Source organism: Falco biarmicus, chromosome 8 (genome assembly GCF_023638135.1).
Source record: "Falco biarmicus isolate bFalBia1 chromosome 8, bFalBia1.pri, whole genome shotgun sequence".
Taxonomy (NCBI): Eukaryota; Metazoa; Chordata; class Aves; order Falconiformes; family Falconidae; genus Falco; species Falco biarmicus.
In genome coordinates this window covers 35785070-35799436 of record NC_079295.1, presented here as the reverse complement: position 1 = coordinate 35799436, position 14367 = coordinate 35785070, and the positions used below count along the sequence as shown (strand labels likewise).

The following is a 14367-nucleotide window of genomic DNA, read 5'->3' as shown; positions in this document are numbered from 1 at the left end:
TCTCCTTTTGGCAACAGGTATTTGCCAAGAAAACGTTCAGCTTCAGTAAGCTTACAGGACCTTCTTTGCAAGTTCAGCACTCTCCCAAAGGAGGATATGGAGTGTCACAACAAGGAGCAATAAACATAACCTCTTTCTTCCAACCCAGGGGAAGCCTGGGCTTCATGATCAGAGACACACCTCCACTCCCAGCACAGGCAACTGCATCATGGACCTGCAGAAATGATCACTTCTTTATCCCACAAACTGAACTAGTTTGGTTCAGCTCTCCACTTGGAAGGCTGTCCCTGAACATGTCCTTCTCATGACTCAAAATTTTCTCATTTCTGTCTGTACTCATTCATGGCCCCTATAGACCTATTAGTTCTTGAGCCAATGCTATCATTTACATCAATGCAGAGAACAAGGCAATATTTTGTAATTTCAGAGCATTTGCACTGCAGGACAATGTTTCCTAAATTGTCAATATGCTCTTTATAATAGAAAAGAATGCATTTAAATGGTGGCTTGGACCAGAAGACAAATAGAAAGGAGACATTTGAATTTCAAGTCGCTATCAAAAAGCTTTTTAGAATTCAGTAGACATGTATACGAGCAGAAATAGGAAAAGGTAAGGGAATCAAGACAATGGAAAGTTTAAATCTCCAAACTAACTTTTAACAATGAACTCCCAGGCTGCCTCCAAGTACACTAGGTGGGAAAAATCTTTTAAGAGAAGTACTGAAAAAAGAAAAGTTATATAATCACAAACCTCCACAGGCATATAGAGATCAGATCTGCTTTGGCTTTGCTCAGAGACTACTCAGACTTACGGATGATGGCCCTCTGTATCCACCAGACCAGCAGACAGCAGTTTCAGAACTCCTCTCCTGTTTTGCGCTTCTATGGCTGGTTTGGGGTTTGTTGTTCAGGGTTTTTTTCTTTTTTATATAGACCAAATCAGCAAATCCATACTTAGCAGGGATTTAAAGCTCTGTAAATTCAGAGTTAATCAAGAGGACAGTAACTTTCAAACTTACCTCTAAGCTGAAGGGGAAGATTTGTGCATAATGGAGTGGAGGTCCTCGACCCTTGAATTACAACAAAGGCAATGGCAAACTCCTTGACAAAAGGCCTAACAATCATGCTGGGCTCCCTGGGCAGTTTCTGAAGATGCACAAGACAACTGCTAAGCTTAACGCATTGCAAAATGAGATCAAATTAATTGTACATGGAGTCTGCATAGATCACTCTGCATATGGCTGTTACCGAATCAGTTTTGCAAGATTCTCAAACCAGGGTACAAGCCAGATCTTTCTCTTGCCTTGGTACTCACTGTCCCAGAGTACTTACAGAAAACTCAAAGCCAGCCATATTCTTCATTTTGCAACATAACACAATACAACTTCAGTTTAGCTTCCATTAAAGGTTTGTCTCCCTATTCTTCAGTCATCTTAGTAGTCCCTTTTCTCCAGCCTCTGCATGGGTAGTTAGACATTGTATTTTTTCAAATGTTCAGTTTTTTTCAAAAAAAAGATATCTTTTAACCCATTATACTTCAGTAGCTAAGTTACACCCTACAATCATCGTGCAAGATTTCCAGAGCTATGCGTACATCTGCAAATACTAATAGAAGCTTTTAAGCATTTTTGGTAGGAGTTGATGTCGTCATTATTGGCCCCAAAATTTGGCTTTCAAGACAAAAAGATTACTTCAATACCACCTTCTGAACACTTGTGACACATCCCACTCCATCCATTTTAGACCTGTATTTCTTTCAACTGATCAGAAAAATCTGTTAAGTAAAATGTGACAGAGTCAGAAGGCTTTTTGCAATTTCACTCTCTGAAGGGCAAAGGAAAAACTTGACGAGCATGCTTGCTTTTGACTTCTGTTTGTCTTTTACTGTACCACATTAGTCCTTATCTAATGGCTTGAAACCTGACATGTTACAGTTGTGTTCACAATAAAAACTGAATCTGTGTACCTTATTGCTGAGGTACTGCAATCTTTAGTTACCTTAAAAGCTTAATTCTGATTGTTGGCTCAGTCATAGCAGTTTCAGGAACTTCTTGTTTACAAATATCCTTAAGCATTTCTAAGACTCAGGTGGTGAGGGCCTTCATTCTTAATGCCTTTAAAACTGAACTTAAAGTTGTCCCTTATTTTCAAAATGAGGGAGCTCAAAAGTTGTCTTTATTGAAGAGACAGAATGAGGCACAGGCATTTTTTACAAAAATCAACAAATGCTGGAGCCTATCAAACAAGACAAATTTTGGTATGCACACACACAGAGATAAAAACAAGAAAAAGATGTGTTCATTACTGTATGTGAGAAATTTATGTTTGGGGGCCGACAGAGGAGCATAGTAAAAAAATAGCCAAAATTTAAGGGAGAGCACTTTAATCAAATTTTTTCTTGTCCAATCAAACTTTTTGTTCTACAGTCTTAAAAAGCTCATGTTCCCATACCTAGCTGAAGGCACACTCTGATTACTTGCCTATTTTGGCATATACAGAAAGTTTCAGATTAAGAGCAGACATACTGGTACAGACCTAGGATTCACCTGCCCATTCATTTCTCTCTGTGATGATCCCACATAGATGTCTGCAGGAGAAGGAAAAAGCACAGAGGGATTTTCCCCGTACTATTCACAATGAGGCTTTGGCACTCAGCAGTATCAGGACTTTCTAAAGTAGAGATTATATCTTGTTCTTGACAGCACTATACTTCAAGGTTGCCTTTAATCTCTTTTGGAGCCCACTTTTACATTTGGTCTCCGCCACAATAAGTTCCACAATTTAAATTTTATGCTTTATGGACAAAGTGCTAGAATAATTGTAGTTATTGCAATTTAATAGAAGGGTACATATATGCTGAACTCTAGGGATTTTTCTAGGAAAGAGCAATCAGGACAGTCTCTAATATTTCTTCAAATCATAATCACCCTCAGCAGCGCCATGCTAGATGCACCACTAAAACAAAAGACTGAGCGTGAGGCAGCCCCTCATTTAGCCGTGTAAGACAATCATTACATTCCACAAAAAGCAATCTGGCAGTAACATAAGGAGGAGCAAAGCAAGGTGGATTTGCTGAAGTGCTACATGAAGAGGCAAAATATTCAGACTACCCTCCGAAAGGGACTGTATCTGAGCTCTTTGGCACAGTTCAGCTAGAGATTGGAGCAGGATGGTTTCTTGAATACCTGTGCAGATGCTACCTAATAAAACATGAGAAAGGAAAGCCATTTACGCTGAGTGAGGACAAGGATGGATAGCTACGCAATGTTACTTTCTCTAATGCACCTCAGTTTCTGGGTTTCTTTATATCATGAGTCAAGTTTAGTTTCCTGGTAATTATTACATATGTGCACCTGTTTGCAGGTGGATGTCAAGTGTTTTTTGAGTTCTCACAGAACTCTGTCTACATGTTTCTATAACAAGCATACACTTGCTGTCAGACATCCCCAACTCTAACCCCATAAACTGCACTTTAAACTTAAATACCTTATTTTTAAAATTCATAAGAACATACATAGTAAGTTCTTTTAAGAGAGAATTAAACACATGAAGCAGAGGCCTAAAAACAGCTTAAGGGGAAACAAGGAAAAAGTTATGTTACAATAGCAGATCTCCTTCTCAGTTTCACCTTTACTTGTAAGTCACTATTTATATGATTAAGAGGTTCTTGGCAGACTCATTTAATCCATAATATTTTGACCTTGATATTATTTATGCATCCACAGCAAAGATCAGTAGAATAACTGCTTTCTCACTTAAGTATGGGGCTGGTTTCTAGCAACATAAACATGCTTATGATGCCCTCAAAAACGGCTAAAAAAGTGGTACAGCACATGGTGCCAAATGTAAGTTGAAATCTTAACTGTTGGTCTTCAGTGGAAAATTTAGTTTTAAACTTCCTTCTAACTAGTTTTTCAGCTGCAGGTTTAGGAACTCGCTTGCATGAATGAAAGGGAAGAAAGTAATCTTTAATCTGTTTGTTAGTTCTCAGTTTCAAGGCAAAAGTTGCCTTTAGGAAACCAGGAAGTTATGTAGGATAAAACTGAAAGCTTCACATTACTAATAAATGCCCAGATATTAAAGCTCTCTTCCATTGAAATTCACAGGCTAGTGATAATTGTTTAATGATAATGGTCATAACATCAGCTAGGAAAACAAAAGATTTAATTTTGTGAAATGTGGTATAATTAGAATACAAAACGAGAGGAATAGATAATGCATTTAGTTTTCACAGGCGAAGACTTCAATAAATCATCTGTGGATTTGCCACAAATGAGTCCTATCTACTGAAACTGAGGAGTTGCAAGAGCAGTCTACATTTGAGACAGTATCTGGCTCAGAAGAGATAGCAATAGAAAAACTGGAAAATTAATGCTTAAGACAGTCTCTTGTCAAAAGAATAAGGGCAATACACCAAAACTGATGGGATAAGGTTACTTAATGTAGGGCTACAGTATTCTTTTTGAGGGCTATCTCCCTCAATTCATCTCATACCTGGAGCAACATCTCTATTTCTCCACTTTGATGGAATTAAATCTTCTTGCTTTCTTATCTACTCTTTGAAGAAAGAGACTGCTTCCACGTAAGAAAACATATACTACAGAGTGTTTGCTATGATACAGTGTGTTTTTCAGAAGACGCAGCCAGACCTCAGCTCCACAAAGGCAACAGTCTCTTGCCTGTTTCTTGACTTGTGCTGCCACAGCGATGGATGTTGCCTGCACTTCCCTCCTTCCTTCTCTTAGCATATACTTTGGGGTGCCAGAAGGACTAAGGGTGAAGGGGGTGGGGGAAGGGGAGAAAGAGATCTCAACTGTTAACTTTGCCTCTGGAGAGCACGGATGGTAGAGCATGAAGTGGAAAGATACTTGTGCTGCGTGTGCCATAGGATGAGCTAGGGTGAAGCAGCACAGCAACACCTATAGCTCCATATCAAACCAGGTGAAATACCAATTTCCTTGTAGGTATCAGGTGAAATACAAAAGCATAGATGCAATTTTCACTAAGCACCAGTAAAGCACTCATTGTCCTCATGCACTTCTCATGCAAAGAAGCAAAGGCAGTAGTCACATGTCCACAGAGACCGTATCTGCAGATATGGAGAGTTATATGGTTCACACTAGTGATGGATTTCGTTCTCTGACTACAGTATTTGCAGGGTTAGGTTGTTTTTAAAGCTGCAGACTTTTCATGTTGAGGCAATTTTTAAGTACTCTAATGCTGAGTGTAATCACACATTGATTTTTCCATTAAAACTACAAAAGTCTTAAATACCTTGGGGGTGCTGGCCTCAATCAGTCCCTATTCTTCCATTCTTTTTCTCTCTGTACCATTTTGCCATCCCTCAGCACAGGAGGAAAGGAAGACTGTCTACTTAAGTCAAAAGCACGATCTTCTATTATGTGAGTCCAGTTAAAGCAAGAGTAGATAAATCATTTTCTGTACAATAGCAAGGAAAATTATGCTGGTTTCTGCTTGTGTTCATTTTTAAATTACAGTGTGGGAAAACTGAACATACAGATATCTAGATTTTGGAAGTTTGCCTTGAGTCTATTTTACTGTGGCTATGTATTTTTTTAAAAAGCAACAGAAGTCCCACAGCTCTTCAGAGGAGGTTGGTTGTACAGAATTCCTTGAGAAGCCATGATCCCTGAATGTGGCTTTTCCATTGTCATCTGTTGAATAGCTGAGCTTTGGTTTTGTGCTATCAGTATTCAGTAGCATTGATCAGTTTTGCCATTGACACTAGGTTAATACTTTCGCAGAGAAGAGGAAAGCAAATTTTACTTAACACCAGTAGGTAAATCCTTTGCTTTGATCTCTTTTCCAGAAAGCAGCACCTAAAAGAAAAATCTTACCAGCGGTAGAGGGCATGTGTCCCATTCAGTTGAAAGGCCAGACCCCAGTCTGTTGCTTAAGTGCTTCACATTCCCTGCTCAGCCCCTGCTACGCATTTCAGTGCATTCAGTCTCCTTCTTGGACAGGAATCAGAATCTTGTGTAATTTGAAGCCCTGCTCAGGGAAATATGTGGATGGAGACACCATATAAAACAGAGATGAAAATCATATCCAGCCTGCAACGTATTTATCTTCAGGCACTTCTCCAACAAAGTCTCTGAAGAAAGACAGCTGAGTGGAATGATTAAATAAATGAACCAAGAGGAGTCAATGAAGCCGAATTTAAAGAACATGGGCTGGAGCTGTGTTCTGGAATCTAATCAATTAGGTTATTCTTTCAATTTTTGTTCTATCCCTAGGCTTTACCTTTTTCAGTAAGGAAAACACACAGCCAGTTTCCAGCCTATGAAGAAGCATCTGATTTTCCTGTAACAGAAGTCCTACTATTGTCAAGTTATACTGTGCCCGAGTCATCTCCAGATGACAACCATGTATTTTTCACAACTACTTGAAGTAATCTGCTTCCTGAAAACCCATTTGCCAAGTGCCTTATGAAATACATTTCCTTAGTGATCTTTGGAAAGGCTATTTCTACACACAATACCTTTATTCTCAGCAAAACATTAATCTGCCAACACTAGTATATGGGGTTGGGGGAAATGGTGCTCCATCTTAAATCCTAAGAGGTCTTTTTAATTTCTGACTCAAAGTTTTATCTAGCTTTAGCTTACGGCTATGTGCAGCTATGTTCACAGTGCTTACAGTGGCATTGGTACTGTTAGAGAGTAGCCTAGCACTGTTTTAACAGTCACCACTAAAAAAAGTGGCAGGACAGAGGCCAGGCAGATAGGGCACTAGCACAAGATTCAGCAGATATGTTTGCGACTCTCCATAGCATTTGTGACCTTGGTCAGGTCACCGACCTCTTTCTGTTTAGCTTTTCCAACCCTTCCCTTTTGCCCGTTTTGTTTGGATTTAGAGACAGGGTCTCTTCCCTTCTGTGCCACTTACCAGAGTCTCAGTAAAGCCTCCAGCTGCTATTGCTTTACAAAGCAGACCAGAACTGAAGCTACCTGTTCCCATATTGCATCAAATGAAGCCACCACTGCTACTGTCTTCAAGTTGACACTCAGTATATTTGACATACTTGAAGAGTTAGACCAAAGAAAAAGGGGAAAAAAAAACCCAAAACAAAACAAAAAACAAACTACCACCACACTGTCTTTTTCATATGGAGGCACTGCCATAGGTTATGATAAGCAATTCCCTTCCCTGCTCATTAAGGAAGCTGTAGGATATTTGCTGTCCAGGCATGTAGATAAAATTCATCTTACATCAGAAGGTCCCAAAGCAGAAACGCTGCAGTTATGTAGTGACGAGAAAAAGCAATGAAAATTATCTGCCCTGCTTGGCATGGGGGAGCTGATGGTACCAGTAGGGTCTCCAGTTAGGTAGGTCCAGCTGCAGCTCTGGTTATTGCAACTGGCACAGCAACAGCAGTGCTTTAATACATCCACCTCAACAATTTAATAGTAGCCAGATTACTTTGATACTTCCCTCTTCTAGAAGGAAGAGCTTGGGATGGATGGACATCTCATCATGGTCAGGAGACAGAAAAGCACTGCACAGATGCCAGCTTGCAAGTGGCAAAGCACCCAAAGCGCCTAGCAGCTCCACGCAGAGGGACCCCTCTGCTGTGCAAACCGAAGAGTATTACTCCAAAGAGCAAACTGGAAGTCTATACAAAGAAAAGCAGACGATGTAGCTACACTAAAGGACTTTTTTATTTCAACATATTTGCTGTGGTAGGCTTGAGGCGGCTTTATACAAAATAATTACGGCTTTTAGCAGAAGCACAAAACTGAAGTCACCCAGGGAAACATCACAGAAGCTTTAGAAGCCATACTTTTTTCATCTGGGGTAGTCAAAACCTACTTCATTGTAGAATACAAGTTCAGGTCAGTCAGACCGAGTCTGATAACAATCCATATGGCTGCCTTTGTATAAATGTGGCTTTGTATTATTGACCAGATCAAGAAGGATGCAGCCACGGCCAGTGAGCAGGTACTGCTGGCAGCCAGCTGTTTGCATGGAGGCTTGTCCCATGCTGCTCCCCTCTCAGTGAGCAGGCCACCCATTAACATTGCCAAGATTTTTAACCTACATAGTTTCAGCTGTGAGGGTGCCTTCTTTTTGCAAGATTTATAATTACTGCACTGAGTCTGTTTTACAAGATCCTTCCATTACATTCTCCTTTGTTTGCACTAACCCAGTTAGAATAATTTTACGTCCTCAAACTCACCCCTTAAGAGCTCACTGGTGTGGTGGCAGGGGTCTCAGATCAGGTCTTTGAGCAGCAAAATGTCCCCAGTGACACCTTGTGACTGTTTAGGTAGCTCTCTGATCACTGCTCTGCCCTTTACAGCCACAGAAAACAAGATCGAGTAGCCACAAAGACTGAATCAATCTCTGTTAGGGTGGAGCAAGCATTAGGACATTTTAAATACTGTTAAAACCTTGCATTTCATCAAAGTGCCATCAACTAAGTATTCTCATAAGCACTACAGTTATCCAGTTTCTGCTGCTGGGGCTGGAGAAACTTTTATTAACAAATGCTGCTATGAACCCCTCAAAAAAATATGTTCAGCTATATTTTCCCTGCTACTCATGACAGGCCACAAAGACCCATGCAGATCTTCACTAGGAGAAGAAGATCAGCTGTCCCAACATGAGCAAAGCTGATTTAACAACAAACATAGTTAAACCACAGTTTCAGTGTCTGTCACCCACAAGTGTCAGCCAGTCTGATCTGCGCTGCTCACATTGTTGGGCCGACCCACTGCAAGCAGTGGAGTTTTTACCACATGACTCAGAAGATGACTAAATAAATCACACACACAGAGATTGCAGCAAGTATGCCTCAGTCTATCCAAAAGCACAAAATGCCTGACTGCAGGAGCATTAAGCAAAGACTTACATGTGCTATCATGTTTCTCTTGAAACCAACAGCAATAGAGGGAAGTTGGAAGGAATAGCACTGCACAGCCTACTCTATAAAACCAGACTTGATTTTCTTCAAAATACTGGGACAGATTTGCATTCCTCCACGGGGGCAAATCTACCAAATTCAAGCTGAACAGTCCCTGGAAGTACCCCCACACACCAACACCAGGCACAGAGCTGTTCTTGCAGCCATTGGGCCAGTCCCTCCTCTGCCATGAGGATAGCAAGGTATCCGGAAATAGAAGGAACTGACATCTCCACATCAAGGACTTCAAATCCCCAATCAGACCATCTAGACTTTAAGCCAAATGATTTGAAATTTGCAGCCACCTTCCTTGGACAAAAGCTCTTCTCCACATGAGCTCAGCCTGCCCAGCACAGTGGTGGTCCCCTTGCTTGGCCCCTTGTTGCCTTCCTCCTCCATCACAACAGCGGTGCCACCCTATCTGGAACCCATCCTGCAAGCATAAATTCTACCTATGGCAAGCAGTCATTCACTTTCAACATTTACATTTAATTTTCATGAATTTTCTCAAGTGTCACACAATAATGTGACACTAAAAAAGCATCAGTTCCTTCTTGTGTCTTCTTATACTTAGGTTTTTCTTATCGTCAGGAGATTTATGAATTTAATCTCCATTTTATAGAACTTACAGCTTTTAACAACTAGAAGAAAATGCTAAATTGTTTTTATCGGTTAGATGTTCAAAGACATCATGCTATATACTGTCATTTACATTTCACATTAAAAGTGAAATATGTTGGGAATGCACAAGTATTTGTTTTAATTTGACCCATCTGTCAAATGAAAAACAAAGATGACTTCTAAATCACTATATTTAAATTCAGCGATTTGTAAACAATTTATATGTTCATTTCTTCTGGGTTAAAACTGCCCTAAAGCATCACTCTTATGAAATCTCCAAATTAAATTGCTTTGCGTTGTTCTCAGGAATGCAGGCCACAGTTTCTTCCCCCTCAGTTTATTAATTTATTTCCCAACCCAAGTAAATTAGCAAGACTTGTATTAAGAGTCTTGCCACTGAAATATTTGGGGAATTCACAGAAGCATCTACTGGCTCCAGAAAGCTGAGAGCACAGAGGAATTGTCAGATATTAGCACCAAATTCCCTTAAGACAAAGGACAAGCTGATCACTTTCTTTTAGCTTTTTGTCATGGTTTAACCCCAGCTGGTAACCATGCAGCTGCTTGCTCACTTCCACCCCCTCTTCCCAGAGGGGGATGAGGAGAAGAATCAGGAAGGAATGTAAAACACCAGGGTTGAGATAAGAACAATAATTAGAATGAAATAATAATAATAACAACAACAAAAACAATTACAATTAAAAGGAGGCAGAAGGGGAGAGGAATAAAATTCAAAGGGAAGGGAGAAAAAACAAGTGATGCACAATGCAGTTGCTCACCACCCACTAACTGATGCCAAGCCAGTCCCTGAGCAGCTATCAGCAGTCCTGGCTAACTTCCCCCTGGTTTATATCCCGAGCATGACATTCTATAGTATGGAACATCCCTCTGGCTAGTTCATGTCACTGTCCTAGCTGTGTCCCCTCCCGATTTACCATGCCCCTCCAGCCTTTTTGCTGGCAAGGTCTGAGAAACTGGAAAGCGGTTGACTTGGTATAAACATAACCTAGTAACAACTAGAAGTATGTTACCAACATTGTTCACACCCCAAATCCAAACCACAACACTACACCAGCTACTAAGAAGAAAAATAGCCCAGCTCAAACAGATACACTTAACACTCTTGCAAGCATCACTAGGTCTGCCCTATTCCACACTAGACCACCGCTAAGCAAGAACAACAATCAAGGAGAATAAAAGTTGCAACAATTTCCCTTCACCTCGCAACCTAGCTAGAAATTACTACAGAATTTGGGTCTTAGACTGGGCTTTAATGTAGCTGTGGATGATAATTTACAATGGGAGAGAGATCCACAGACATTTAGAGATCCCACTGTAGCAGTTAACTTAACGAGCAGAGCCTTACCTCTTTTTCTGCCTTGTGCAACATGCTGTATTGAGCATTAGCCTTACCTCTACTCCCAAAATCAGTACTTTCAGTGGAGTAAGGATACCGAGAGCCCTTTTAATCACCCAGATATGGAGCCTCTCATCCCAGACTAAAAGATGCCCTGCGCAAGGAGATTATTTCTTCATTAGATGTACACTCTGAGCACAAGGAAGAGCTGTGTATAGCCTGGGATGTCACACCTCCCATTTGAAGCCTTTGTCACCCTCTCTACCAGTACAGTATGCAGCTCAATCCTTTCCCCAATCCTTTAAGTCACACGCCTTGTCTGTATGTCAGGTTTTCACCATGCTCCCAATTATAACACTGGTGCAGCAGAAAAGGAGTTGGGGACACACTGGGCTCCTCACCCTGCAGCTTCACATCCCAGCTATAGACCATGGCAAAAGCAGGACTAGATGAAGCAGCAGAGATAGCTCATAGGAATTTAAAAAAAAAACACACACCAAACAAAAACAGAACCACAAAAAAAACCCCAACTCACAAAAAAAACTAATCTGCTTAAACCTGTAGAAGTAGACAGGCCAACAAGTTTCAATTCCTCCTCTGTAGTATCAAGCAGAGCACCAAAAAGCAACACAGAAACACTAGGTCTACTGTGCATTCATGCTCTAGATGGCTCATTTATCCGTTTGATAAATATCCAGGACCGTATTAAGCAACCCAACAGAACAGAAACTAGCAGCAATGCAGCCCCAGCATGATTAAGGGTGCTTCTAAGAGCATCAACAAACATGGAGACTACATGGATCACAGCCCAGAAAGATTCCACATTGGTAAAATGACAGCTTGATTAGGTTTTGTCTGACAAATGTGGTGAGTAAGATCAGAATCAAACATAATTCCAAGGTTATAGGCCTTCAGATAAAACCAGGAAAAAAAATCCAAAGAGGGCAACAGCAATTTGCAAGACCAAATCAACTCTCCAGCCCAGCTTTCTTAATGCTCAGATGCAACGCTGCCACAACTGCTGAGGCTAAGTAAGTACCCTCCAGAGAGCATCCTGAATTAACAGGGACATGCCTTCAGAGTGGGCAGATCTTCAGATCTTGCAAGACATTTTTCCCTCCCATCAAGACCTTTACTAAATATGCATATATTTGTAATTTAATGGGAAAACATGCAAGTACCACTACTGTATATCCAGGCAACTGTTGTCTGTTGCTACCCCGAAGGTCAAGTAGTAACACCCTATTACCCCTATTGCTGCAGTATAATCAAACAACATAAATAGCAGACGGTAATGGATTTTTCCTTCTTCCCTCCCACCTGTTCCAATGACAAAATGTGACTCAAAAACAAGCAGGGAAATCACATCTCTTAAAATATATACGCACAACCAAAAGTATCTCACTCCCTTATTTTGCACATTTTAAGCCATATATAAACATAAACCATTTGGGGAAACTTGGTGACATAAAATCAAGGCTTCTGGGTTTCCTTCCCATGTGGAAAGGGGGCAGAGGAGGCAGAGTAGAACAGGGCTCTTACCCAGGAACAAGATGATCTGTCTCCTGGAACTCTTGCCCTCTGAGCTCTCACTTTTTCTTAGGTACTGCTTCTGGTGTCTTGGTCCACCCTTCACTGCCACAGTTCCTTCCTTGTTGATCATCAGGGTTTTCATCATGCTGCGGCACATGTAGGCAACAGATCCCAGCACTATGATGTACACAGCAAAGGCACTGAAGATGCTGGCCTGAAACACAGGCCACTTGGAGGAGAGGCTGGTACAGATGGTCATGTTGTGCTTCAGCTCAGGGAGGTGGTGCCTAGGTGTAGGCTTTGTGCAGGCAGTCGTACCTTGGTAGCCCTCGATGGTTTCCAGGGGATATTCTGTGCCCATAGCAAAGAGCAGGGGAAGAGCCACTATGACAGATGTCCCCCAGACAAAGGCAATCAGCAGCTTCACCATGCGGGGTCCAGAGACAGCCTTGAACTTGAAGGGGTGGCAGATAGCCACATACCTCTCAAAGCTGAGGGTGGCAACATGTAGCACAGTTGCATAACTGCAGGCTTCGAAGAGGAAGTAGTAGAGCTTGCAAGCAATATTGCCATCAGGACTGGAAAACGGGCTCCAGATAGCACTGAAGAACTCCACGGGCATGCCCAGCAGGATAACCAGCAGGTCAGAGCAGGCCAGGCTCACCATGTGGTCTGTGACCTCCTTCTGCAGGTAGCCTTTCTTCTGTAGGATCCTGGTGGCCTTAATGGTGATACCATTGCCCAAGATGCCCACAACAAAGATGCAGACATACACTGAAGCCAAAGTGATCTTGATCCAAAGAGACACCTCAAACTCAGGGATGTGGCTGTGGTCAATGAGATGAGAACAGTCTGAAAGGGATGTCTGTCCTGCCATGAACAACCCCTGGGAGAAAGAAGGAAGAACCTTCCTGCCCTTTCTGACGTTTGAATTCACAGCAAATAAATCCTTTCTCACTTTGCCCCTCTCACTGAAATGCACAGGTCAGAGCAATCAGGTACAATGAACCTGTCTCAACTAGCCACACCTGTGCGTTTCGTTAGCAACAGCCACTGAGTCAATAAGCCGAGCAGGAAGGTGTTGCAGCTCTTACCAATCTTTAGGGAAAACACCTCTTGCTCCTTCTAGATTTTCCTTCTCCTTTCTCTACTGAGTGAGGCTGCTGCTCCCCAGTCCTTTGAAGTGTGAACTGCTCTCCTTTTAGTACTTGCCTCTTCCTCTGCAAGCAAAGGCAGCTTTTGGTCCTGGCCCCGTCAGGAGGAAGTCAGAGTTTCTGTGTGGTTATAGCTGCTCTGTTAACCATTAACCTAAATCTTGGCTATCCCTAGTCACTGCAGCAAAGCTGATTTAGAGAGAAAAAAAAAAAAAAAAAAGCAAGACACCCATGTCTGAAATTCACTTCCTGTAACAGCAGCTCCTTCTCAGGAACAAAACCAGGTGTTTCTCCTAAAGCTGTTCGGTTGGTGGAGTCAGGCTGGATGTGTGAACAGGCACTGAGGACAAAGTATCTGCTCCTGAGTTTAACATTAACTGGGCTTCAGACTTTAATTCTATATGTGCTAATGCCAACATGCTTCACTACTTCACATTTCCTTTAATGAAGACCTCGGTATCTGCCGCAGCAGTTATGCAGCTTGTGCAGCCACAGACTGATTTACATCAAAAGGAGGTTCTGGTTTTTGCTTGCTGCTGATGAACTGGGAGCTTCTTAAAATAATTGTTTAGGCTCTGAAGAGTCTTCTCTGAAGTTACAAAATAAGCTGAACTCTAGATTTCGACACATTGATTGTCTCCCTTTAAATTTCCGTCCTCTCCTGTTAGATAACAAAAATAATGAAGTTAGTCATCCCCATCATGCTCATGCTTTGAAATAATCCAGAGTAGCAGGGGATGAAAATATACTTCCTCCTCCTGTGTCTCACCCCAGGG

General features: G+C 41.6%; 1 protein-coding gene across 1 annotated transcript in view; it reads right to left on the bottom strand.

Annotated features, from left to right (window-relative positions):
- Window positions 1-13830, bottom strand: part of GPR39 (G protein-coupled receptor 39) — an 83714-nt gene extending 69884 nt beyond the window's left edge. The window contains exon 1 of the mRNA XM_056349069.1: window positions 12447-13830. Coding sequence (XP_056205044.1) covers window positions 12447-13314 — 868 coding nt within the window. The 5' untranslated portion in view covers window positions 13315-13830. The remainder of the gene's footprint in view (window positions 1-12446) is intronic.
- Window positions 13831-14367: the final 537 nt, after the last annotated feature.